This window comes from Musca domestica, unplaced genomic scaffold, assembly GCF_030504385.1.
Source record: "Musca domestica strain aabys unplaced genomic scaffold, Musca_domestica.polishedcontigs.V.1.1 1219, whole genome shotgun sequence".
In the NCBI taxonomy this organism is placed as follows: domain Eukaryota; kingdom Metazoa; phylum Arthropoda; class Insecta; order Diptera; family Muscidae; genus Musca; species Musca domestica.
In genome coordinates, this window is record NW_026712157.1 from 11,416 (window position 1) to 35,984 (window position 24,569).

Here is a 24,569-nt window from a genome sequence, read left to right on the forward strand (position 1 = left end):
CTTTTAAAATTCTTTAAAAAATCCACGTTTATGGAGCCTAAGGTAGGCTTTAAAATTCTTTAAAAAATCCACGTTTATGGAGCCTAAGGTAGGCTTTTAAAATTCCTTAAAAAATCTTTAAAAAAATCCACGTTTATGGAGCCTAAGGTAGGCTTTTAAAATTCTTTAAAAAATCTTTAAAAATCCACGTTTATGGAGCCTAAGGTAGGCCTTTAAAATTCTTTAAAAAATCTTTAAAAAATCCACGTTTATGGAGCCTAAGGTAGGCTTTTAAAATTCTTTAAAAAATCTTTAAAAAATCCACGTTTATGGAGCCTAAGGTAGGCTTTTAAAATTCTTTAAAAAATCTTTAAAAAATCCACGTTTATGGAGCCTAAGGTAGGCTTTTAAAATTCTTTAAAAAATCTTTAAAAAATCCACGTTTATGGAGCCTAAGGTAGGCTTTTAAAATTCTTTAAAAAATCTTTAAAAAATCCACGTTTATGGAGCCTAAGGTAGGCTTTTAAAATTCTTTAAAAAATCCACGTTTATGGAGCCTAAGGTAGGCTTTTAAAATTCTTTAAAAAATCTTTAAAAAATCCAGGTTTATGGAGCCTAAGGTAGGCTTTTAAAATTCTTTAAAAAATCTTTAAAAAATCCAGGTTTATGGAGCCTAAGGTAGGCTTTTAAAATTCTTTAAAAAATCTTTAAAAAATCCACGTTTACGGAGCCTAAGGTAGGCTTTTAAAATTCTTTAAAAAATCTTAAAAATCCACGTTTATGGAGCCTAAGGTAGGCTTTTAAAATTCTTTAAAAAATCCACGTTTATGGAGCCTAAGGTAGGCTTTTAAAATTCTTTAAAAAATCCACGTTTATGGAGCCTAAGGTAGGCTTTTAAAATTCTTTAAAAAATCCACGTTTATGGAGCCTAAGGTAGGCTTTTAAAAATTCTTTAAAAAATCCACGTTTATGGAGCCTAAGGTAGGCTTTTAAAATTCTTTAAAAAATCCACGTTTATGGAGCCTAAGGTAGGCTTTTAAAATTCTTTAAAAAATCCACGTTTATGGAGCCTAAGGTAGGCTTTTAAAATTCTTTAAAAAATCCACGTTTATGGAGCCTAAGGTAGGCTTTTAAAATTCTTAAAAAATCCACGTTTATGGAGCCTAAGGTAGGCTTTTAAAATTCTTTAAAAAATCCACGTTTATGGAGCCTAAGGTAGGCTTTTAAAATTCTTTAAAAAATCCACGTTTATGGAGCCTAAGGTAGGCTTTTAAAATTCTTTAAAAAATCCACGTTTATGGAGCCTAAGGTAGGCTTTTAAAATTCTTTAAAAAATCCACGTTTATGGAGCCTAAGGTAGGCTTTTAAAATTAAAAATCCACGTTTATGGAGCCTAAGGTAGGCTTTTAAAATTCTTTAAAAAATCCACGTTTATGGAGCCTAAGGTAGGCTTTTAAAATTCTTTAAAAAATCTTTAAAAAATCCACGTTTATGGAGCCTAAGGTAGGCTTTTAAAATTCTTTAAAAAATCTTTAAAAAATCCACGTTTATGGAGCCTAAGGTAGGCTTTTAAAATTCTTTAAAAAATCTTTAAAAAATCCACGTTTATGGAGCCTAAGGTAGGCTTTTAAAATTCTTTAAAAAATCTTTAAAAAATCCACGTTATGGAGCCTAAGGTAGGCTTTTAAAATTCTTTAAAAAATCCACGTTTATGGAGCCTAAGGTAGGCTTTTAAAATTCTTTAAAAAATCCACGTTTATGGAGCCTAAGGTAGGCTTTTAAAATTCTTTAAAAAATCTTTAAAAAATCCAGGTTTATGGAGCCTAAGGTAGGCTTTTAAAATTCTTTAAAAAATCTTTAAAAAATCCAGGTTTATGGAGCCTAAGGTAGGCTTTTAAAATTCTTTAAAAAATCTTTAAAAAATCCACGTTTATGGAGCCTAAGGTAGGCTTTTAAAATTCTTTAAAAAATCTTTAAAAAATCCACGTTTATGGAGCCTAAGGTAGGCTTTTAAAATTCTTTAAAAAATCTTTAAAAAAATCCACGTTTATGGAGCCTAAGGTAGGCTTTTAAAATTCTTTAAAAAATCTTTAAAAAATCCACGTTTATGGAGCCTAAGGTAGGCTTTTAAAATTCTTTAAAAAATCTTTAAAAAATCCACGTTTATGGAGCCTAAGGTAGGCTTTTAAAATTCTTTAAAAAATCTTTAAAAAATCCACGTTTATGGAGCCTAAGGTAGGCTTTTAAAATTCTTTAAAAATCTTTAAAAAATCCACGTTATGGAGCCTAAGGTAGGCTTTTAAAATTCTTTAAAAAATCTTTAAAAATCCACGTTTATGGAGCCTAAGGTAGGCTTTTAAAATTCTTTAAAAAATCTTTAAAAAATCCACGTTTATGGAGCCTAAGGTAGGCTTTTAAAATTCTTTAAAAATCCACGTTATGGAGCCTAAGGTAGGCTTTTAAAATTCTTTAAAAAATCTTTAAAAAATCCAGGTTATGGAGCCTAAGGTAGGCTTTTAAAATTCTTTAAAATATCTTTAAAAAATCCACGTTTATGGAGCCTAAGGTAGGCTTTTAAAATTCTTTAAAAAATCTTTAAAAAATCCACGTTTATGGAGCCTAAGGTAGGCTTTTAAAATTCTTAAAAAATCCACGTTTATGGAGCCTAAGGTAGGCTTTAAATAAAATCCACGTTTATGGAGCCTAAGGTAGGCTTTTAAAATTCTTTAAAAAATCCACGTTTATGGAGCCTAAGGTAGGCTTTTAAAATTCTTTAAAAATCCACGTTTATGGAGCCTAAGGTAGGCTTTTAAAATTCTTTAAAAAATCCACGTTTATGGAGCCTAAGGTAGGCTTTTAAAATTCTTTAAAAAATCCACGTTTATGGAGCCTAAGGTAGGCTTTTAAAATTCTTTAAAAAATCCACGTTTATGGAGCCTAAGGTAGGCTTTTAAAATTCTTTAAAAAATCCACGTTTATGGAGCCTAAGGTAGGCTTTTAAAATTCTTTAAAAAATCCACGTTTATGGAGCCTAAGGTAGGCTTTTAAAATTCTTTAAAAAATCCACGTTTATGGAGCCTAAGGTAGGCTTTTAAAATTCTTTAAAAAATCCACGTTTATGGAGCCTAAGGTAGGCTTTTAAAATTCTTTAAAAAATCCACGTTTATGGAGCCTAAGGTAGGCTTTTAAAATTCTTTAAAAAATCCACGTTTATGGAGCCTAAGGTAGGCTTTTAAAATTCTTTAAAAAATCCACGTTTATGGAGCCTAAGGTAGGCTTTTAAAATTCTTTAAAAAATCCACGTTTATGGAGCCTAAGGTAGGCTTTTAAAATTCTTTAAAAAATCCACGTTTATGGAGCCTAAGGTAGGCTTTTAAAATTCTTTAAAAAAACCACGTTTATGGAGCCTAAGGTAGGCTTTTAAAATTCTTTAAAAATCCACGTTTATGGAGCCTAAGGTAGGCTTTTAAAATTCTTTAAAAAATCCACGTTTATGGAGCCTAAGGTAGGCTTTTAAAATTCTTTAAAAAATCCACGTTTATGGAGCCTAAGGTAGGCTTTTAAAATTCTTTAAAAAATCCACGTTTATGGAGGGTAATCTAGGCTTTTAAAATTCTTTAAAAAATCTACGTTTATGGAGGGTAATCTAGGCTTTTAAAATTCTTTAAAAAATCCACGTTTATGGAGGGTAATCTAGGCTTTTAAAATTCTTTAAAAAAATCCACGTTTATGGAGCCTAATGTAGGCTTTTAAAATTCTTTAAAAAATCCACGTTTATGGAGCCTAATTTAGGCTTTTAAAATTCTTTAAAAATCCACGTTTATGGAGGCTAATGTAGGCTTTTAAAATTCTTTAAAAAATCCACGTTTATGGAGCCTAATCTAGGCTTTTAAAATTCTTTAAAAAATCCACGTTTATGACGGCTAATCTAGGCTTTTAAAATTCTTTAAAAAATCCGCGTTTATGGAGGCTAATGTAGGCTTTTAAAATTCTTTAAAAAATCCACGTTTATGACGGCTAATCTAGGCTTTTAAAATTCTTTAAAATATCCGCGTTTATGGAGGCTAATCTAGGCTTTTAAAATTCTTTAAAAAATCTTTAAAAAATCCAGGTTTATGGAGCCTAAGGTAGGCTTTTAAAATTCTTTAAAAAATCTTTAAAAAATCCAGGTTTATGGAGCCTAAGGTAGGCTTTTAAAATTCTTTAAAAAATCTTTAAAAAATCCACGTTTATGGAGCCTAAGGTAGGCTTTTAAAATTCTTTAAAAAATCCACGTTTATGGAGCCTAAGGTAGGCTTTAAAATTCTTTAAAAAATCCACGTTTATGGAGCCTAAGGTAGGCTTTTAAAATTCTTTAAAAAATCTTTAAAAAAATCGACGTTTATGGAGCCTAAGGTAGGCTTTTAAAATTCTTTAAAAAATCAACGTTTATGGAGCCTAAGGTAGGCTTTTAAAATTCTTTAAAAAATCCACGTTTATGGAGCCTAAGGTAGGCTTTTAAAATTCTTTAAAAAATCCACGTTTATGGAGCCTAAGGTAGGCTTTTAAAATTCTTTAAAAAATCTTTAAAAAAATCGACGTTTATGGAGCCTAAGGTAGGCTTTTAAAATTCTTTAAAAAATCAACGTTTATGGAGCCTAAGGTAGGCTTTTAAAATTCTTTAAAAAATCCACGTTTATGGAGCCTAAGGTAGGCTTTTAAAATTCTTTAAAAAATCCACGTTTATGGAGCCTAAGGTAGGCTTTTAAAATTCTTTAAAAAATCCACGTTTATGGAGCCTAAGGTAGGCTTTTAAAATTCTTTAAAAAATCTTTAAAAAAATCGACGTTTATGGAGCCTAAGGTAGGCTTTTAAAATTCTTTAAAAAATCCACGTTTATGGAGCCTAAGGTAGGCTTTTAAAATTCTTTAAAAAATCTTTAAAAAAATCCACGTTTATGGAGCCTAAGGTAGGCTTTTAAAATTCTTTAAAAAATCTTTAAAAAAATCCACGTTTATGGAGCCTAAGGTATGCTTTTAAAATTCTTTAAGAAATCTTTAAAAAATCCACGTTTATGGAGCCTAAGGTAGGCTTTTAAAATTCTTTAAAAAATCTTTAAAAAATCCACGTTTATGGAGCCTAAGGTAGGCTTTTAAAATTCTTTAAAAAATCTTTAAAAAATCCACGTTTATGGAGCCTAAGGTAGGCTTTTAAAATTCTTTAAAAAATCCACGTTTATGGAGCCTAAGGTAGGCTTTTAAAATTCCTTAAAAAATCCACGTTTATGGAGCCTAAGGTAGGCTTTTAAAATTCTTTAAAAATCCACGTTTATGGAGCCTAAGGTAGGCTTTTAAAATTCTTTAAAAAATCCACGTTTATGGAGCCTAAGGTAGGCTTTTAAAATTCTTTAAAAAATCCACGTTTATGGAGCCTAAGGAAGGCTTTTAAAATTCTTTAAAAAATCCACGTTTATGGAGCCTAAGGTAGGCTTTTAAAATTCTTTAAAAAATCCACGTTTATGGAGCCTAAGGTAGGCTTTTAAAATTCTTTAAAAAATCCACGTTTATGGAGCCTAAGGTAGGCTTTTAAAATTCTTTAAAAAATCCACGTTTATGGAGCCTAAGGTAGGCTTTTAAATTCTTTAAAAAATCCACGTTTATGGAGCCTAAGGTAGGCTTTTAAAATTCTTTAAAAAATCCACGTTTATGGAGCCTAAGGTAGGCTTTTAAATTCTTTAAAAAATCCACGTTTATGGAGCCTAAGGTAGGCTTTTAAAATTCTTTAAAAAATCCACGTTTATGGAGCCTAAGGTAGGCTTTTAAAATTCCTTAAAAAATCTTTAAAAAAATCCACGTTTATGGAGCCTAAGGTAGGCTTTTAAAATTCTTTAAAAAATCTTTAAAAAATCCACGTTTATGGAGCCTAAGGTAGGCCTTTAAAATTCTTTAAAAAATCTTTAAAAAATCCACGTTTATGGAGCCTAAGGTAGGCTTTTAAAATTCTTTAAAAAATCTTTAAAAAATCCACGTTTATGGAGCCTAAGGTAGGCTTTTAAAATTCTTTAAAAAATCTTTAAAAAATCCACGTTTATGGAGCCTAAGGTAGGCTTTTAAAATTCTTTAAAAAATCTTTAAAAAATCCACGTTTATGGAGCCTAAGGTAGGCTTTTAAAATTCTTTAAAAAATCTTTAAAAAATCCACGTTTATGGAGCCTAAGGTAGGCTTTTAAAATTCTTTAAAAAATCCACGTTTATGGAGCCTAAGGTAGGCTTTTAAAATTCTTTAAAAAATCTTTAAAAAATCCAGGTTTATGGAGCCTAAGGTAGGCTTTTAAAATTCTTTAAAAAATCTTTAAAAAATCCAGGTTTATGGAGCCTAAGGTAGGCTTTTAAAATTCTTTAAAAAATCTTTAAAAAAAATCCACGTTTACGGAGCCTAAGGTAGGCTTTTAAAATTCTTTAAAAATCTTTAAAAAATCCACGTTTATGGAGCCTAAGGTAGGCTTTTAAAATTCTTTAAAAAAATCCACGTTTATGGAGCCTAAGGTAGGCTTTTAAAATTCTTTAAAAAATCCACGTTTATGGAGCCTAAGGTAGGCTTTTAAAATTCTTTAAAAAATCCACGTTTATGGAGCCTAAGGTAGGCTTTTAAAATTCTTTAAAAAATCCACGTTTATGGAGCCTAAGGTAGGCTTTTAAAATTCTTTAAAAAATCCACGTTTATGGAGCCTAAGGTAGGCTTTTAAAAATTCTTTAAAAAATCCACGTTTATGGAGCCTAAGGTAGGCTTTTAAAATTCTTTAAAAAATCCACGTTTATGGAGCCTAAGGTAGGCTTTTAAAATTCTTTAAAAAATCCACGTTTATGGAGCCTAAGGTAGGCTTTTAAAATTCTTTAAAAAATCCACGTTTATGGAGCCTAAGGTAGGCTTTTAAAATTCTTTAAAAAATCCACGTTTATGGAGCCTAAGGTAGGCTTTTAAAATTCTTTAAAAAATCCACGTTTATGGAGCCTAAGGTAGGCTTTTAAAATTCTTTAAAAAATCCACGTTTATGGAGCCTAAGGTAGGCTTTTAAAATTCTTTAAAAAATCCACGTTTATGGAGCCTAAGGTAGGCTTTTAAAATTCTTTAAAAAATCTTTAAAAAATCCACGTTTATGGAGCCTAAGGTAGGCTTTTAAAATTCTTTAAAAAATCTTTAAAAATCCACGTTTATGGAGCCTAAGGTAGGCTTTTAAAATTCTTTAAAAAATCTTTAAAAAATCCACGTTTATGGAGCCTAAGGTAGGCTTTTAAAATTCTTTAAAAATCTTTAAAAAATCCACGTTTATGGAGCCTAAGGTAGGCTTTTAAAATTCTTTAAAAATCTTTAAAAAATCCACGTTTATGGAGCCTAAGGTAGGCTTTTAAAATTCTTTAAAAAATCCACGTTTATGGAGCCTAAGGTAGGCTTTTTAAAATCTTTAAAAAATCCAGTTTATGGAGCCCTAAGGTAGGCTTTAAAATTCTTTAAAAATCTTTAAAAAATCCAGGTTTATGGAGCCTAAGGTAGGCTTTTAAAATTCTTTAAAAAATCTTTAAAAAATCCAGGTTTATGGAGCCTAAGGTAGGCTTTTAAAATCTTTAAAAAATCTTTAAAAAATCCACGTTTATGGAGCCTAAGGTAGGCTTTTAAAATTCTTTAAAAAATCTTTAAAAAATCCACGTTTATGAGCCTAAGGTAGGCTTTTAAAATTCTTTAAAAAATCTTTAAAAAATCCACGTTTATGGAGCCTAAGGTAGGCTTTTAAAATTCTTTAAAAAATCTTTAAAAAATCCACGTTTATGGAGCCTAAGGTAGGCTTTTAAAATTCTTTAAAAAATCTTTAAAAAATCCACGTTTATGGAGCCTAAGGTAGGCTTTTAAAATTCTTTAAAAAATCTTTAAAAAATCCACGTTTATGGAGCCTAAGGTAGGCTTTTAAAATTCTTTAAAAAATCTTTAAAAAATCCACGTTTATGGAGCCTAAGGTAGGCTTTTAAAATTCTTTAAAAAATCCACGTTTATGGAGCCTAAGGTAGGCTTTTAAAATTCTTTAAAAAATCTTTAAAAAATCCAGGTTTATGGAGCCTAAGGTAGGCTTTTAAAATTCTTTAAAATATCTTTAAAAAATCCACGTTTATGGAGCCTAAGGTAGGCTTTTAAAATTCTTTAAAAAATCTTTAAAAAATCCACGTTTATGGAGCCTAAGGTAGGCTTTTAAAATTCTTTAAAAAATCCACGTTTATGGAGCCTAAGGTAGGCTTTTAAAATTCTTTAAAAAATCCACGTTTATGGAGCCTAAGGTAGGCTTTTAAAATTCTTTAAAAATCCACGTTTATGGAGCCTAAGGTAGGCTTTTAAAATTCTTTAAAAATCCACGTTTATGGAGCCTAAGGTAGGCTTTTAAAATTCTTTAAAAAATCCACGTTATGGAGCCTAAGGTAGGCTTTTAAAATTCTTTAAAAAATCCACGTTTATGGAGCCTAAGGTAGGCTTTTAAAATTCTTTAAAAAATCCACGTTTATGGAGCCTAAGGTAGGCTTTTAAAATTCTTTAAAAAATCCACGTTTATGGAGCCTAAGGTAGGCTTTTAAAATCTTTAAAAAATCCACGTTTATGGAGCCTAAGGTAGGCTTTAAAATTCTTTAAAAAATCCACGTTTATGGAGCCTAAGGTAGGCTTTTAAAATTCTTTAAAAAATCCACGTTATGGAGCCTAAGGTAGGCTTTTAAAATTCTTTAAAAATCCACGTTTATGGAGCCTAAGGTAGGCTTTTAAAATTCTTTAAAAATCCACGTTTATGGAGCCTAAGGTAGGCTTTTAAAATTCTTTAAAAAATCCACGTTATGGAGCCTAAGGTAGGCTTTTAAAATTCTTTAAAAAATCCACGTTATGGAGCCTAAGGTAGGCTTTTAAAATTCTTTAAAAAATCCACTTTATGGAGCCTAAGGTAGGCTTTTAAAATTCTTTAAAAAAAACCACGTTTATGGAGCCTAAGGTAGGCTTTTAAAATTCTTTAAAAAATCCACGTTTAGGAGCCTAAGGTAGGCTTTTAAAATTCTTTAAAAAATCCACGTTTATGGAGCCTAAGGTAGGCTTTTAAAATTCTTTAAAAAAATCCACGTTTATGGAGCCTAAGGTAGGCTTTTAAAATTCTTTAAAAATCCACGTTTATGGAGGGTAATCTAGGCTTTTAAAATTCTTTAAAAAATCTACGTTTATGGAGGGTAATCTAGGCTTTTAAAATTCTTTAAAAAATCCACGTTTATGGAGGCTAATCTAGGCTTTTAAAATTCTTTAAAAAATCCACGTTTATGGAGCCTAATGTAGGCTTTTAAAATTCTTTAAAAAATCCACGTTTATGGAGCCTAATCTAGGCTTTTAAAATTCTTTAAAAAATCCACGTTTATGGAGCCTAATGTAGGCTTTTAAAATTCTTTAAAAAATCCACGTTTATGGAGCCTAATCTAGGCTTTTAAAATTCTTTAAAAAATCCACGTTTATGACGGCTAATCTAGGCTTTTAAAATTCTTTAAAAAATCCGCGTTTATGGAGGCTAATGTAGGCTTTTAAAATTCTTTAAAAAATCCACGTTTATGACGGCTAATCTAGGCTTTTAAAATTCTTTAAAATATCCGCGTTTATGGAGGCTAATCTAGGCTTTTAAAATTCTTTAAAAAATCTTTAAAAAATCCAGGTTTATGGAGCCTAAGGTAGGCTTTTAAAATTCTTTAAAAAATCTTTAAAAAATCCAGGTTTATGGAGCCTAAGGTAGGCTTTAAAATTCTTTAAAAAATCTTTAAAAAATCCAGGTTTATGGAGCCTAAGGTAGGCTTTTAAAATTCTTTAAAAAATCTTTTAAAAAATCCACGTTTATGGAGCCTAAGGTAGGCTTTTAAAATTCTTTAAAAAATCTTTAAAAAATCCACGTTTATGGAGCCTAAGGTAGGCTTTTAAAATTCTTTAAAAAATCTTTAAAAAATCCACGTTTATGGAGCCTAAGGTAGGCTTTTAAAATTCTTTAAAAATCTTTAAAAAATCCACGTTTATGGAGCCTAAGGTAGGCTTTTAAAATTCTTTAAAAAATCTTTAAAAAATCCACGTTTATGGAGCCTAAGGTAGGCTTTTAAAATTCTTTAAAAAATCTTTAAAAAATCCACGTTTATGGAGCTTAAGGTAGGCTTTTAAAATTCTTTAAAAAATCTTTAAAAAATCCACGTTTATGGAGCCTAAGGTAGGCTTTTAAAATTCTTTAAAAAATCTTTAAAAAATCCACGTTTATGGAGCCTAAGGTAGGCTTTTAAAATTCTTTAAAAAATCTTTAAAAAATCCACGTTTATGGAGCCTAAGGTAGGCTTTTAAAATTCTTTAAAAAATCCACGTTTATGGAGCCTAAGGTAGGCTTTTAAAATTCTTTAAAAAATCCACGTTTATGGAGCCTAAGGTAGGCTTTTAAAATTCTTTAAAAAATCTTTAAAAAATCCAGGTTTATGGAGCCTAAGGTAGGCTTTTAAAATTCTTTAAAAATCTTTAAAAAATCCACGTTTATGGAGCCTAAGGTAGGCTTTTAAAATTCTTTAAAAAATCCACGTTTATGGAGCCTAAGGTAGGCTTTTAAAATTCTTTAAAAAATCCACGTTTATGGAGCCTAAGGTAGGCTTTTAAAATTCTTTAAAAAATCCACGTTTATGGAGCCTAAGGTAGGCTTTTAAAATTCTTTAAAAATCCACGTTTATGGAGCCTAAGGTAGGCTTTTAAAATTCTTTAAAAAATCCACGTTTATGGAGCCTAAGGTAGGCTTTTAAAATTCTTTAAAAAATCCACGTTTATGGAGCCTAAGGTAGGCTTTTAAAATTCTTTAAAAAATCCACGTTTATGGAGCCTAAGGTAGGCTTTTAAAATTCTTTAAAAAATCCACGTTTATGGAGCCTAAGGTAGGCTTTTAAAATTCTTTAAAAAATCCACGTTTATGGAGCCTAAGGTAGGCTTTTAAAATTCTTTAAAAAATCCACGTTTATGGAGCCTAAGGTAGGCTTTTTAAAATTCTTTAAAAAAACCACGTTTATGGAGCCTAAGGTAGGCTTTTAAAATTCTTTAAAAAATCCACGTTTATGGAGCCTAAGGTAGGCTTTTAAAATTCTTTAAAAAATCCACGTTTATGGAGCCTAAGGTAGGCTTTTAAAATTCTTTAAAAAATCCACGTTTATGGAGGGTAATCTAGGCTTTTAAAATTCTTTAAAAAATCCACGTTTATGGAGCGTAATCTGGGCTTTTAAAATTCTTTAAAAAATCCACGTTTATGGAGGGTAATCTAGGCTTTTAAAATTCTTTAAAAAATCCACGTTTATGGAGCCTAATGTAGGCTTTTAAAATTCTTTAAAAAATCCACGTTTATGGAGCCTAATCTAGGCTTTTAAAATTCTTTAAAAAATCCACGTTTATGGAGGCTAATCTAGGTTTTTAAAATTCTTTAAAAAATCCACGTTATGGAGCCTAATCTAGGCTTTTAAATTCTTTAAAAATCCACGTTTATGACGGCTAATCTAGGCTTTTAAAATTCTTTAAAAAATCCGCGTTTATGGAGGCTAATGTAGGCTTTTAAAATTCTTTAAAAAATCCACGTTTATGACGGCTAATCTAGGCTTTTAAAATTCTTTAAAATATCCGCGTTTATGGAGGCTAATCTAGGCTTTTAAAATTCTTTAAAAAATCCACGTTTATGACGGCTAATCTAGGCTTTTAAATTCTTTAAAAAATCCACGTTATGACGGCTAATCTAGGCTTTAAAATTCTTTAAAAAATCCACGTTTATGGAGCTTTATCTAAGCCTCAAAATTCTTTAAAAAATCCTCGTTTATGGAAATTGCTTGTTAATACCAGCTGTACAGTGCCAACTTCTATGATATGCAACTGCTTATTGTCCTGACTTTCCGAAATTCACAACTGCACACATATGTGCAGACATACATAAATCTTGCACATATGCATCTGCTGTTTGTACACACATACATATACATATACATGGATGTATTATTTTCCACATATGACTCTTTGTGCATTTGCGGCAGCGAAGAGAGTTAAAATGTCAGGATAAGATTTGCATTTTAAGTATTTTTTAATAATGCTAATTTTATACTCCACCCACTCTCCGCAGCCACTCCCCCCATTTCAGCCACATGGACTTTATGCTTATGGCTCTAGAGCGGATTTATGCTATAGCAATGGGAATATATTCGTCTCAAGCATTCGCACACATATGCATTTATTTTTGCCAAGTCACTGCATTTTCGAAAATGTTTGTGTGTGTGTCATTTTTTATCCTCCAAAAAAAAAAAATGGAGAAGAAGGAGGATTCGTGGTGCATTTGAATGTAAATAAAATGTGCTGCTGTTGTTTTATGGAAATTCTTGATCCACTTTCCCTATGTTTTTGAGGTCGTCCTCCAGTGGTTCAGGGGAGGGAGAGGAGGAGGTGAGTTTGGCAAAAACGCTTAACAAGGTAATATTTGGCTAATGTAATTCACATACAAGAAGTCAGAAGCCAGTTAAAATATTCTGAGAGGAGATTTACGAGAAAAAATGAGGATCATTTTTGTGTTGGATTTCTTTTTCGGCAGCGGTGGGCAAGGATTTCAAATTTAAACAATGAAAGGATATTGGATTGTTACTGGAAGGGCAATTTAAAATAATGTTATAATGCAAAATATTTTTTAATATTTTTTTTGGAAACAGAATTAATCTAGACTTTGAAAAATTCCTAAAAAAAATCCAAAATATAAAAGCCGAGCCTAGGCTCAAAAAAATTTCCAAACAATCCACATTTCAAAAACTGAGTTCTTAGAAAAATATTTAAAAAATCAACGTTTCTAGAGCAATATCTAGGCTTAGAAAAGTGTTTAAAAAATCCACGTTTGTGGGACTTAAACTAGGCTTAGAAAAATGTTTAAAAAATCCACTTTTATGGGACTGAAACTAGGCTTAAAAAGTGTTTACAAGATCCACGTTTATGAGACTGAAACTAGGCTTCGAAAAATGTTTTAAAAATCCACGTTTCTAGAGCTAAATCTAGGCTTAAAAAGTGTTTACAAAATCCACGTTTATGAGACTGAAACTAGGCTTCGAAAAATGTTTTAAAAATCCACGTTTCTAGAGCTAAATCTAGGCTTAGAAAAATGTTTAAAAAATCCACGTTTATGAGACTGAAACTAGGCTTAGAAAAATGTTTAAAAAATCCACGTTTATGAGACTGAAACTAGACTTAGAAAAATGTTTATAAAATCCACTTTTCTAGAGCAATATCTGGGCTTAGAAAAATGTTTAAAAAATCCACGTTTCTAGAGCAATATCTGGGCTTAGAAAAATGTTTAAAAAATCCACGTTTCTAGAGCAATATCTGGGCTTAGAAAAATGTTTAAAAAATCCACGTTTCTAGAACTGAGTCCAGGCTTAGAAAAATGTTTAAAAGTCCACGTTTCTAGAACTGAGTCCAGGCTTAGAAAAATGTTTAAAAATCCACGTTTCTAGAACTGAGTCCAGGCTTAGAAAAATGTTTAAAAATCCACGTTTCTAGAACTGAGTCCAGGCTTAGAAAAATGTTTAAAAATCCACGTTTCTAGAACTGAGTCCAGGCTTAGAAATATGTTTAAAAAATCCACGTTTCTTGAACTGGATCTAGGCTTAGAAAAATGTTTAAAAAATACACGTTTCTTGAACTGGATCTAGGCTTAGAAAAATGTTTAAAAAATCCACGTTTCTAGAACTGGATCTAGACTTAGAAAAATGTTTAAAAAATCCACGTTTCTGGATCTGAGTCCAGGCTTAGAAAAATGTTTAAAAAATCCACGTTTATGGAACTGAATTTAGGCTTAGAAAAATGTTTAAAAACTCCACGTTTCTTGAGCTGGATCTAGGCTTAGAAAAATGTTTAAAAAATCCACGTTTATGGAACTAAATCTAGGCTTAGAAAAATGTTTAAAAAATCCTGAATCTAGGCTTAGAAAAATGTTTAAAAAATCCACGTTTCCAGAGCAATATCTGGGCTTAGAAAAATGTTTAAAAAATCCACGTTTCTAGAGCAATATCTGGGCTTAGAAAAATGTTTAAAAAATCCACGTTTCTAGAGCAATATCTGGGCTTAGAAAAATGTTTAAAAAATCCACGTTTCCAGAGCAATATCTGGGCTTAGAAAAATGTTTAAAAAATCCACGTTTCCAGAGCAATATCTGGGCTTAGAAAAATATTTAAAAAATCCACGTTTATGGAACTGAATCTAGGCTTAGAAAAATGTTTAAAAAATCCACGTTTCTAGAGCAATATCTGGGCTTAGAAAAATGTTTAAAAAATCCACGTTTCTAGAGCAATATCTGGGCTTAGAAAAATGTTTAAAAAATCCACGTTTCCAGAGCAATATCTGGGCTTAGAAAAATGTTTAAAAAATCCACGTTTCTTGAACTGGATCTAGGCTTAGAAAAATGTTTAAAAAATCCACGTTTCTTGAAGTGGATCTAGGCTTAGAAAAATGTTTAAAAAATCCACGTTTCTTGAACTGGATCTAGGCTTAGAAAAATGTTTAAAAAATCCACGTTTCTTGAAGTGGATCTAGGCTTAGAAAAATGTTAAAAAAATCCACGTTTCTTGAAGTGGATCTAGGCTTAGAAAAATGTTAAAAAAAATCCACGTTTCTTGAACTGGAAAATGTTAAAAAAATCCACGTTTCTTGAACTGGATCTAGGCTTAGAAAATGTTTAAAAAATCCACGTTTCTTGAACTGGATCTAGGCTTAGAAAAATGTTTAAAAAATCCACGTTTCTTGAACTGGATCTAGGCTTAGAAAAATGTTTAAAAAATCCACGTTCTTGAACTGGATCTAGGCTTAGAAAAATGTTTAAAAATCCACGTTTCTTGAACTGGATCTAGGCTTAGAAAATGTTTAAAAAATCCACGTTTCTTGAACTGGATCTAGGCTTAGAAAAATGTTTAAAAAATCCACGTTTCTTGAACTGGATCTAGGCTTAGAAAAATGTTTAAAAAATCCACGTTTCTTGAACTGGATCTAGGCTTAGAAAAATGTTTAAAAAATCCACGTTTCTTGAACTGGATCTAGGCTTAGAAAATGTTTAAAAAATCCACGTTTCTTGAACTGGATCTAGGCTTAGAAAAATGTTTAAAAAATCCACGTTTCTTGAACTGGATCTAGGCTTAGAAAAATGTTTAAAAAATCCACGTTTCTTGAACTGGATCTAGGCTTAGAAAAATGTTTAAAAAATCCACGTTTCTTGAACTGGATCTAGGCTTAGAAAAATGTTTAAAAAATCCACGTTTCTTGAACTGGATCTAGGCTTAGAAAAATGTTTAAAAAATCCACGTTTCTTGAACTGGATCTAGGCTTAGAAAAATGTTTAAAAAATCCACGTTTCTTGAACTGGATCTAGGCTTAGAAAAATGTTTAAAAAATCCACGTTTCTTGAACTGGATCTAGGCTTAGAAAAATGTTTAAAAAATCCACGTTTCTTGAACTGGATCTAGGCTTAGAAAAATGTTTAAAAAATCTACGTTTCTTGAACTGGATCTAGGCTTAGAAAAATGTTTAAAAAATCCACGTTTCTTGAACTGGATCTAGGCTTAGAAAAATGTTTAAAAAATCCACGTTTCTTGAACTGGATCTAGGCTTAGAAAAATGTTATAAAAAATCCACGTTTCTTGAACTGTAAAATGTTTAAAAAAATTCACGTTTCTTGAGCTGGATCTAGGCTTAGAAAATTATTTAAAAAATCCACGTTACTTGACTGGATCTAGGCTTAGAAAATTATTTAAAAAATCCACGTTTCTTGAGCTGGATCTAGGCTTAGAAAAATGTTTAAAAAATCCACGTTTCTTGAACTGGATCTAGGCTTAGAAAAATGTTTAAAAAATCCACGTTTCTTGAACTGGATCTAGGCTTAGAAAAATGTTTAAAAAATCCACGTTTCTTGAACTGGATCTAGGCTTAGAAAAATGTTTAAAAAATCCACGTTTCTTGAACTGGATCTAGGCTTAGAAAAATGTTTAAAAAATCCACGTTTCTTGAACTGGATCTAGGCTTAGAAAAATGTTTAAAAAATCCACGTTTCTTGAACTGGATCTAGGCTTAGAAAAATGTTTAAAAAATCCACGTTTCTTGAACTGGATCTAGGCTTAGAAAAATGTTTAAAAAATCCACGTTTCTTGAACTGGATCTAGGCTTAGAAAAATGTTTAAAAAATCCACGTTTCTTGAACTGGATCTAGGCTTAGAAAATTATTTAAAAAATCCACGTTTCTTGAACTGGATCTAGGCTTAGAAAAATGTTTAAAAAATCCACGTTTCTTGAACTGGATCTAGGCTTAGAAAAATGTTTAAAAAATCCACGTTTCTTTAACTGGATCTAGGCTTAGAAAAATGTTTAAAAAATCCACGTTTCTTGAACTGGATCCAGGCTTAGAAAAATGTTTAAAAAATCCACGTTTCTTGAGCTGGATCTAGGCTTAGAAAAATTTTTAAAAAATCCACGTTTCTTGAGCTGGATCTAGGCTTAGAAAAATGTTTAAAAAATCCACGTTTATGGAGCTGAGTTTAGGCTTAGAAAAATATTTAAAAAATTCACGTTTCTTGAACTGGATCTAGGCTTAGAAAAATGTTTAAAAAATCCACGTTTATAGAGCTGAGTTTAGGCTTAGAAAAATGTTTAAAAAATCCACGATTATGGAACTGAATCTAGGCTAAGAAAATGTTTAAAAAATCCACGTTTATGGAACTGTGTCCAGGCTTAGAAAAATGTTTAAAAATCCTCATTTCTAGAACTGAGTTCAGTTCCCCAAAAATATATTTTTACCCCACTGTGCCTCGATTGTAAACTCTACATTTTATATTTAAATAGAACACTTGGCGCTCTAATAAGCAAGTGTAACACACTCACGAAGAAACTGCAATCTCATTGGAGGGGGTCAAAACGATAATCCCTCCCATGCAGCCATAATTTCAATACAACAAAAAAAACATTTTTTTCTATATTTTTCAGATAAGATTTTTTTTGGTTTAGTTTCCATTCAAAGCTCCGCGAGAAGAGACAGGGGTATTGCCGCCTTTGAAATGTATTATTCAAATTGGATTCCATTTTTTCTGCTACTGCTCAAGGTGGGAGACAAAGAACATATAGATATTCTCCTTCTGATTGCCGTTGAACCAATAAATTTCGTGTTAACCTTTTTCTTTAATTTTCTAAAATTAGTGTCTCAGCTGTCAACCTTTGCCTTACTCTGGCAATGTCCATGATTCGGATTCCGCTGAACTGGATTTGATTGCGGCCGTTGAACGTGAAGAGAAATTGCTCGGCGATGAAATCGAACAAATAATACGCAGTACTTTACCCCAACTGCCCGCAGGCCAGGGCTACGACGCAGATCGTGAATTATTTCGTAAATTTCTAAACGAAGCGGAAAATTTGAAATCAAATCGTGGTGATCGTTTGGCTAAGGAATTTCAATATAGCAAAACTTTTTCGAATATTGTGGAAAAGTATCGGGAGGCAGGGAGGAGTTCATCGGCGGAACATCAAAATGTTGTAAAGATTTTGAAGAAAAATGGTTTTAGGGAGTTTGTGAACCGTTTGGAGACATTTAATAAAAGGAAGATTTAAATAATTGTGTAGCGGATTTTTAAATGATATTTTTAGGAGCCAGCAGAGTCATAATCATGGATTTTTATGAAAATTGTTTAACAATTTCCGAAAATATTATTGGGATTTTTTGAGAAAAATTGCATGGGTTATGAAAAATTGTTTTAACAACTCCTAAAGCTTTAATTTGGGATCTTTTGAAAAATATATGAAGAACTCAATAAAAAATATATATCAAGAGCTCTACAAACGTGCTAGTTTATTTTTTAAAGATTTTTCCAAGCCAACACTCAGTTTTAGAAACGATTTTTAAATCGTAGAATAAACCTTCTGTATGTGAATTTTTTGAGATTTTTTTAAACTTAGACACAATTCTCATAGCGTAATTTTTTTAAACATTTTTCTAAGCCTAGTCTCAGCTTTATATTCTTGAATTTTTAAAAAAATATATTTTTATATTTTTTAGTCCTAGATTTATAATCGTGGGTTTTTAAATAAAAAAATAAAATAAAATATAATTAAATAAAAAAAATATTTTAAAAATATTTTTCTAGGCCTAGGCTAAGCCCCTTAAACGTGGATTTTTTAAACATTTTTCTAAGCCTAGATTCAGTTCCATAAACGAGGATTTTTTAGATTTTTTTTAAGTCAAAATTCGACTCTACAGAACTGGATTTTGTCCAGAAATTTTTAAGTCGAAACTCAACTCTACAAAAGTGGATTTTTTCTAAGCCGAACTCAACTCAACAACTCTATAAAATAAATTTTTGAAACTTCGATTTCTGAAATATTTTTTTAAATCCTAAACCCGTCTCAATAAGCGTGGAATTTTTTTTCAAATGTTTTTTATTTTTCAAAGACTCTATAAACGTGGATTTCTTTAAATATTTTTCAAAGACTCTATAAACGTGAATTTTTTTAAATATTTTTCAAAGACTCTAAAAACGTGTATTTTTTTAATATTTTTCAAAGACTCTATAAACGTGGATTTTTTTTTAATATTTTTCAAAGACTCTATAAACTTGGATTTTTTAAATATTTTTCAAAGACTCTATAAACATGGATTTTTTAAATATTTTTCAAAGCCTAGACCCGTCTCTATAAAAGTGGATTTTTTAAATATTTTTTAAACCCAGGACACCTCTCTATAAACGTTAAAATATTTTTCAAAGCGTAGACCCGTCCCTAAACGTGGATTTTTTCGAATATTTTTCAAAGCCTAGACCAGTCTCTATAAACGCGGATTTTTTAAATATTTTTCAAAGCCTAGACCCGTCTCTATAAACGTTGCTTTTTGAATTATTTTTAAATATTTCTCGAAGCCTTGACCCGTATCTATAAACGTGAATTTATTTAATATTTTTCAAAGTGTAGACCCGTATCTTTAAACGAGGATTTTTTTAAAATATTTTTCAAATCCTAGACCCGTATCTTTAAACGAGGATTTTTTTAAAATATTTTTCAAATCCTAGACCCGTATCTTTAAACGAGGATTTTTTTTTAAATATTTTCAAAGTCTCTATAAACGTGGATTTTTTTAAAATATTTTCAAAGTCTCTATAAACGAGGACTTTTTTAAATATTTTCAAAGCCTAGTCCCAACTCTATGAACGTGTATTCTTCAAATATTCTTTTTTAATTCCAAGACCTGTCTCTATAATCGACGATATTGTTAAATATTTTTCAAAGCCTAGTTCCATCTCTAGAAACGTCGATTTTTCAAATAATTTTCTAAGCCTAGGCTCATTTCAATAAATGTGGTTTGATTTAAGAATTTTCAAATCGTAGATGCAGCCCACTAGACATGGACTTTATAAGAATTTTTGAAAACGTAAAGTAAGCTTAATGTACGTGGATTTTTTGAAGAATTATTCAAAGTCAACCAAGGCGGGTTTAAAAATCTAAAAAAATACTACAAACATAGATTTTTTAAGAATTTATCGTAGTCTCGACTAAGGGTCTTAAGGGCATATTTTTAATTTTTTTTCAAAGTCTGGCATATGGAATATATACGGGGAGTTTCTAATATTTGTTCTTAGCATATAAATCTGGTCTTTTTTACAAGGCCAAGAGTAGGGTTACAAACGAGATTATTTTAATAATTTTTATAATCGTTATTTTGTAGGATTTTTCTTAAAAATATTTTTGAAGCGTAGACAAAAAAAAATAAACATGAATTTTTAGCATTTCAAACATGATTTTTTTTTAAGTTTCCAAATCTTATACTCTTCTTTTTTGAAATATTTAAATATTTTTCTAAGCCTACAACAAGCTCTCTAAACGTGGATTAAAAAAATAGATCATAATTTTGGAGCCAGCACTGTAAACCTGGTTTTGAAAAAAATAAATTCTAACCCTTGGCGTGGACTTAAAAAAAAATCTAAGCCCAGACCCAGCACTTAAACCCAGCTCTATGAATGTGAAATTTTAAACTTATTTCCAAGCCTAGAACAGATTAGATTACTACCTGAAAACATGAATTGTTTATGATTCACAAACGTATTTTTTTAATATTTTCCTATGCCAAATTCCAGCACTAAGAACGTAATTTTTAAACAAATTTTTTTAAGCCGATACCAAGCTCCGCGTAGATTTTTAAAATAGCTTTCTAAGCCTGGTCTACAAACGCTAATTAGTTCCTAAAACCTTGACGAAAAATCAATTTTTTAAATGAATTTTCAAAAAAAAAAAAACTACGGCCTTTGGATATATACCTTATAAGAATTTTTCGAAGCCTAGACTTAGCTATGTAAAAATGAATATTTATTAATTTTTTTAGAGCCAAGAATAAAGCCTACGAAATGCTATGACTTGATCTATACACATGATTTTTCTGATTTTTGAATTGAAGTCTAGACGTTGCTCTATTTACATTTTTTTCTAGACGTTGCTCTATTTGTACATTTTGTGAGAAATTTTAAAATCCTTCATTGCTTTACACACATGTGGATTTAAAATATTATTTTCAAGAGCAACATGAGTTATATTCATTGATTTAAACAAATAATTATATATGTATATTCAAGCTATATCTGAGGATTGTTTTAGGAATATTATTTCAACAATTATGGATTTTTTCATGAATATTTTTTCTTGGGGGACGGACCTGGATACCCGGATATTTGACACAAAAGACCGGCTCCCAGACTCGGGTTAGACCCGTACTTAGTAGGTACGATATGGGCAATATAGGTATAGTTTGAAAACTAATCAATATACCTATCCAAGTAGTCACATGAAGGGGTTATATAAAACGATTCGACAGTTATATCAAAATTGCAGATTTTTTGACCCTATTTTTTTTATAAAAAAACACCAAATTAAAAAAAAATGTCCATTTTCGTGTTCCGCAAAATATAAAATTAGCTTTCAATTTATAATTAAATTGTCCATGTCGGTTTAGTAGGTCTGAGGTTACCCTGGTCTTAGACCTATATTTTTGGTTCAAATATCCCAGGCTTCCGGGTCTGTCTCCAAAGAAACAAAATACTTTCCCGGAATATGGTCACAAATACCTACCTATGGAAATAATTTAAAAAATCGAGAGTTTTTTTAAACTAGAGTTGTTCCTGACTTTTTGATGCAAAAAAATGTCAATCAGTCACAATCCACATGTTTTTTTTTTTTTTTTCATTTTTTTTTTTCAGAAAAATTATTCCAGGACCCTCTAAGTCATAATCGTGCAGTTGAAAAAAAAAAAACAATTTTTTCGGGCAATATTTTCAATGACCGTCTGACCACAATCGTTTAAGTATGAATTTTTTCAAGAACTGTGCCAATGTCTTGGATTTATTTGGAATGATTTCTCTGGGCATAAACATAACCGTAAATTTCTATAGACAAAAAAATGAGGACTTTGAGAACTAGGACGGCTATATAAATAACAGTTCGCTTTTTAAAATGATTTCTTCAGAACCAGTTAATAAACTTTTTGGGTTATAAAGCCCAGCCTGTCGGAATCTGTCTGAGCTATAATCTTAAGTTTTAAAGAATATATAGAATATATTATATTAATATATTATATTAAAGAATATAAAGAATATATAGAATATATTATTCAAGAAATCATTTCAAGGTCTTTCTTTAATAGGGTTTCAAATCTATATAACTAATAATACTTTTTCTAATTACTAAATGTCTTATCAAATCAATAATTTGTTTATTAAAAATTCTTTAGGTCAAAGGGCTATATTTTATTTATAATTAATGCAAAAGTTAAAAACAAATTAAACATACGACAAACAATAAATATTTATTGTTTGCTGGGTAACCAAGTGCTCTTATAATTCTACGTTGATGTGGTTGGTTGGATTATCAATGATTGTTTTTTTCAAATCGCCAATTCACGCCATATTCACCGGTAAGAAAAATATATTTAAAATAAAAAGGTAAAAAAAAACATTTTTTTTCTTGAAAATATTTTTAGAAGTTATTTTGAAACATCTGCAAATTAATTCTGTTTTAGACAAAGTGAGTTTATTAGCGACAATTTTTCTCTTTTGATCTTGACTCTTGCATTTTTACAAAACAATTTATATGTGGAAAACATGGACCTAAATATTCCAAGTTCTGCCACAGGAGCTAGAATCCAATATGACCTACAAATGTCAATTTTTAGACAAATCTGTGATAAAATAAATGTTGCGAAAATCATCAAAATACCGAATATAGGGAGGTACCATTAAATAACGGCTGTACCAAAACGTGAACTGATATATCTCATTTTCAATGCCATTTTAACCATCCTATACACAATAGAATGTCGAATTGTCGAATATGAAGCTGAATTTGACTGCCCTATCCGCTCAGAGGTGTTTAAAGCAATGTCTGCGTTCGGCATTCCTGCAAAATTAATAATGCTATGCAGGATAACTTTAACTGGCACAAGGTCAGCAGTTAGAGCCGGAAAGGACCACTCGGAGCCCTTCCATACCGAACGAGGGTTCAGACAAGGTGACAGCCTCTCGTGTGACCTATTTACCATCCTGCTGGAAAAGGTTACACCAGATGCAAAGGTACACCAAACAACACATGTTGCTCGCCTACGCCGAAGACATCGACATATTGGGTCGAACATTGAGAGCAGTAACAGCCACCTTTGAACAAATTGAGAAGGAGTCTGTCAAAGTGGGTCTGGCAGTAAATGGCGAGAAGCTGATGGTATCAACGCGCAAGACGTCCCGTAGACTCACTCGCCAGACCAAACTCACACTCTACAAGTCACTGATACTACCCGTGCTGTTGTATGGATCTGAAGCATGGGTACTTGCGCAAGCAGATGAGGCAGCTCTTCGAGTTTGAGAGAAAAATTCTCCGAAAGATCTACGGGCCGATCTACATCGACGGTGAATATCGAAGTCGTATGAACCACGAGCTATACCATCTATATACACGGACATAAACATAGTCAGACATATCGAGCTGCAGCGACTACAGTGGCTAGGCCATGTAGTGCAAATGGATGAGGATGCCCCAGCTCATAAGGCATATAAAAGCGAGCCTACTGATGGTTCACGCAGAAGGGGAATGCCATGAATAAGATGAAAAAATCAAGTCGAAAACAATATATCGGAACAAGGTCTTTCAAATTGAAAAAACTGCGCACAAGATCGACGCGCCTGGAAATCTTTTCTAAACTCGGCTTATACAATGACAAAGTTAATATACCCTCCTTTTCAAGGTGGAGGGCAAAATAAAAACACAAAAGCAATTGCCACTTCGTATAATTCTCCCCGCTTTCCCTTTACCCCCTCTACCACAAACAAAGACTTGCCGTAAGTAAACTTGACTTATATAATTTCGGACTTAATCAACTTGTCGACTTCTAGTGGTCGACCAATTCTTATATTGGTAAAGGCATCTGCAATCTTGCGCTTTTTTTGGGCAACTCCTTTCCCCTTCAACATTTACGATATAAAAATAACTGATACGATAACATTACGATATACAAAAAACATCCCCCATTTATTACTGACATTTCCTCTAAATGAGACTCGTTCTAAATCGTATTTATGTGAATCTTTCTTAACAGCCACGTATTCGATGTTAGAAAAGCTTTTATATGAAGCTTTAAGCTTTTGTGTTAGCTACGCTTCCAATGAACTTCCATTACCATGAGGGTAACTTTATTTTATGGAAAGAAAACTAATAATTTTTATAATTTGTGACAAAATCGTTATGGGAAGTATTGAGGAAAGGTATCTTTATGGTTTCAGAGAAAACATAGAAGGAATCTTTAAAGCTTTAGCGTAGGATAAGTTATTTAAAAACTTAAAAATGAATTTAAAAACACGCACATGCAGCTAGACCTCTTTTTACTATTCATAAAGCTTTTTACATAAAATTTCAGATAAAACAGCTTGATGGTGAAATTTCATTTGTATAAGTCCAAATAACCCATAAAATGCAGGGTATATCAAAATTGTGTTTCCATTTTCAAACACCTAGGAATATTCTTTGGAAGACCTCTGTCTGACCGTCTCATGAAACCAAGATAAAGCTCAAGCTATTATAGATAGAACTTTGAAATTTCACACAGTCATTGATGTAATTTCCAGTATATTCGTGACTCCAAATGGAATTTGTCGGTTCACCTTATTTTCCGTATTTCGAAGGTTTTGCTTGTCATTAATACCTCTCAAAAAATATATGATATAGGTTTAGCCCCGACTTTAACGTATTACCCAATGTTTTTGGACTTAGAGGTAAAGTAAGTAAAGTTTGCGTAGTTTTTATACCTTCCAGCATACATAGTATTGAGGGTATATTAAGTTCGCCATCATAGATAGGAAGCTAAAAATTTTGCACAGATCAGACTTTTGTCTGCAGGCAGGTCAAGTTCGAAGATGGGCTATATAGGTTCACGATATCGTATGGTCTACATATAACGGTACCCCCCGATGTTTGGAATTTTGATGACTGTAGCCAAATTTTTCAATGAAATTTTCTGAAAATCCACA

At 31.1% G+C, this 24,569-nt stretch overlaps 1 protein-coding gene across 1 annotated transcript; it reads left to right on the forward strand.

Annotated features, from left to right (window-relative positions):
• The first annotated feature begins 17,042 nt into the window (after positions 1–17,042).
• LOC101901300 (uncharacterized) lies at positions 17,043–17,635 on the forward strand. The gene is made up of 2 exons (XM_011292882.3): positions 17,043–17,129; positions 17,224–17,635. The coding sequence occupies exons 1-2, from the start codon at positions 17,085–17,087 to the stop codon at positions 17,629–17,631; spliced, it is 453 nt and encodes a 150-aa protein (XP_011291184.2). The 5' UTR covers positions 17,043–17,084; the 3' UTR covers positions 17,632–17,635.
• The last annotated feature ends 6,934 nt before the right edge of the window (positions 17,636–24,569 follow it).

Bases quoted from the DNA above. Each gene is read 5' to 3' on its own strand.
- LOC101901300 (XM_011292882.3), top strand. From the start codon at position 17,085: ATGTATTATTCAAATTGGATTCCATTTTTTCTGCTACTGCTCAAG. The intron at 17,130-17,223 runs GTGGGAGACAAA...TTCTAAAATTAG, and splicing joins TTTTTCTGCTACTGCTCAAG to TGTCTCAGCTGTCAACCTTT.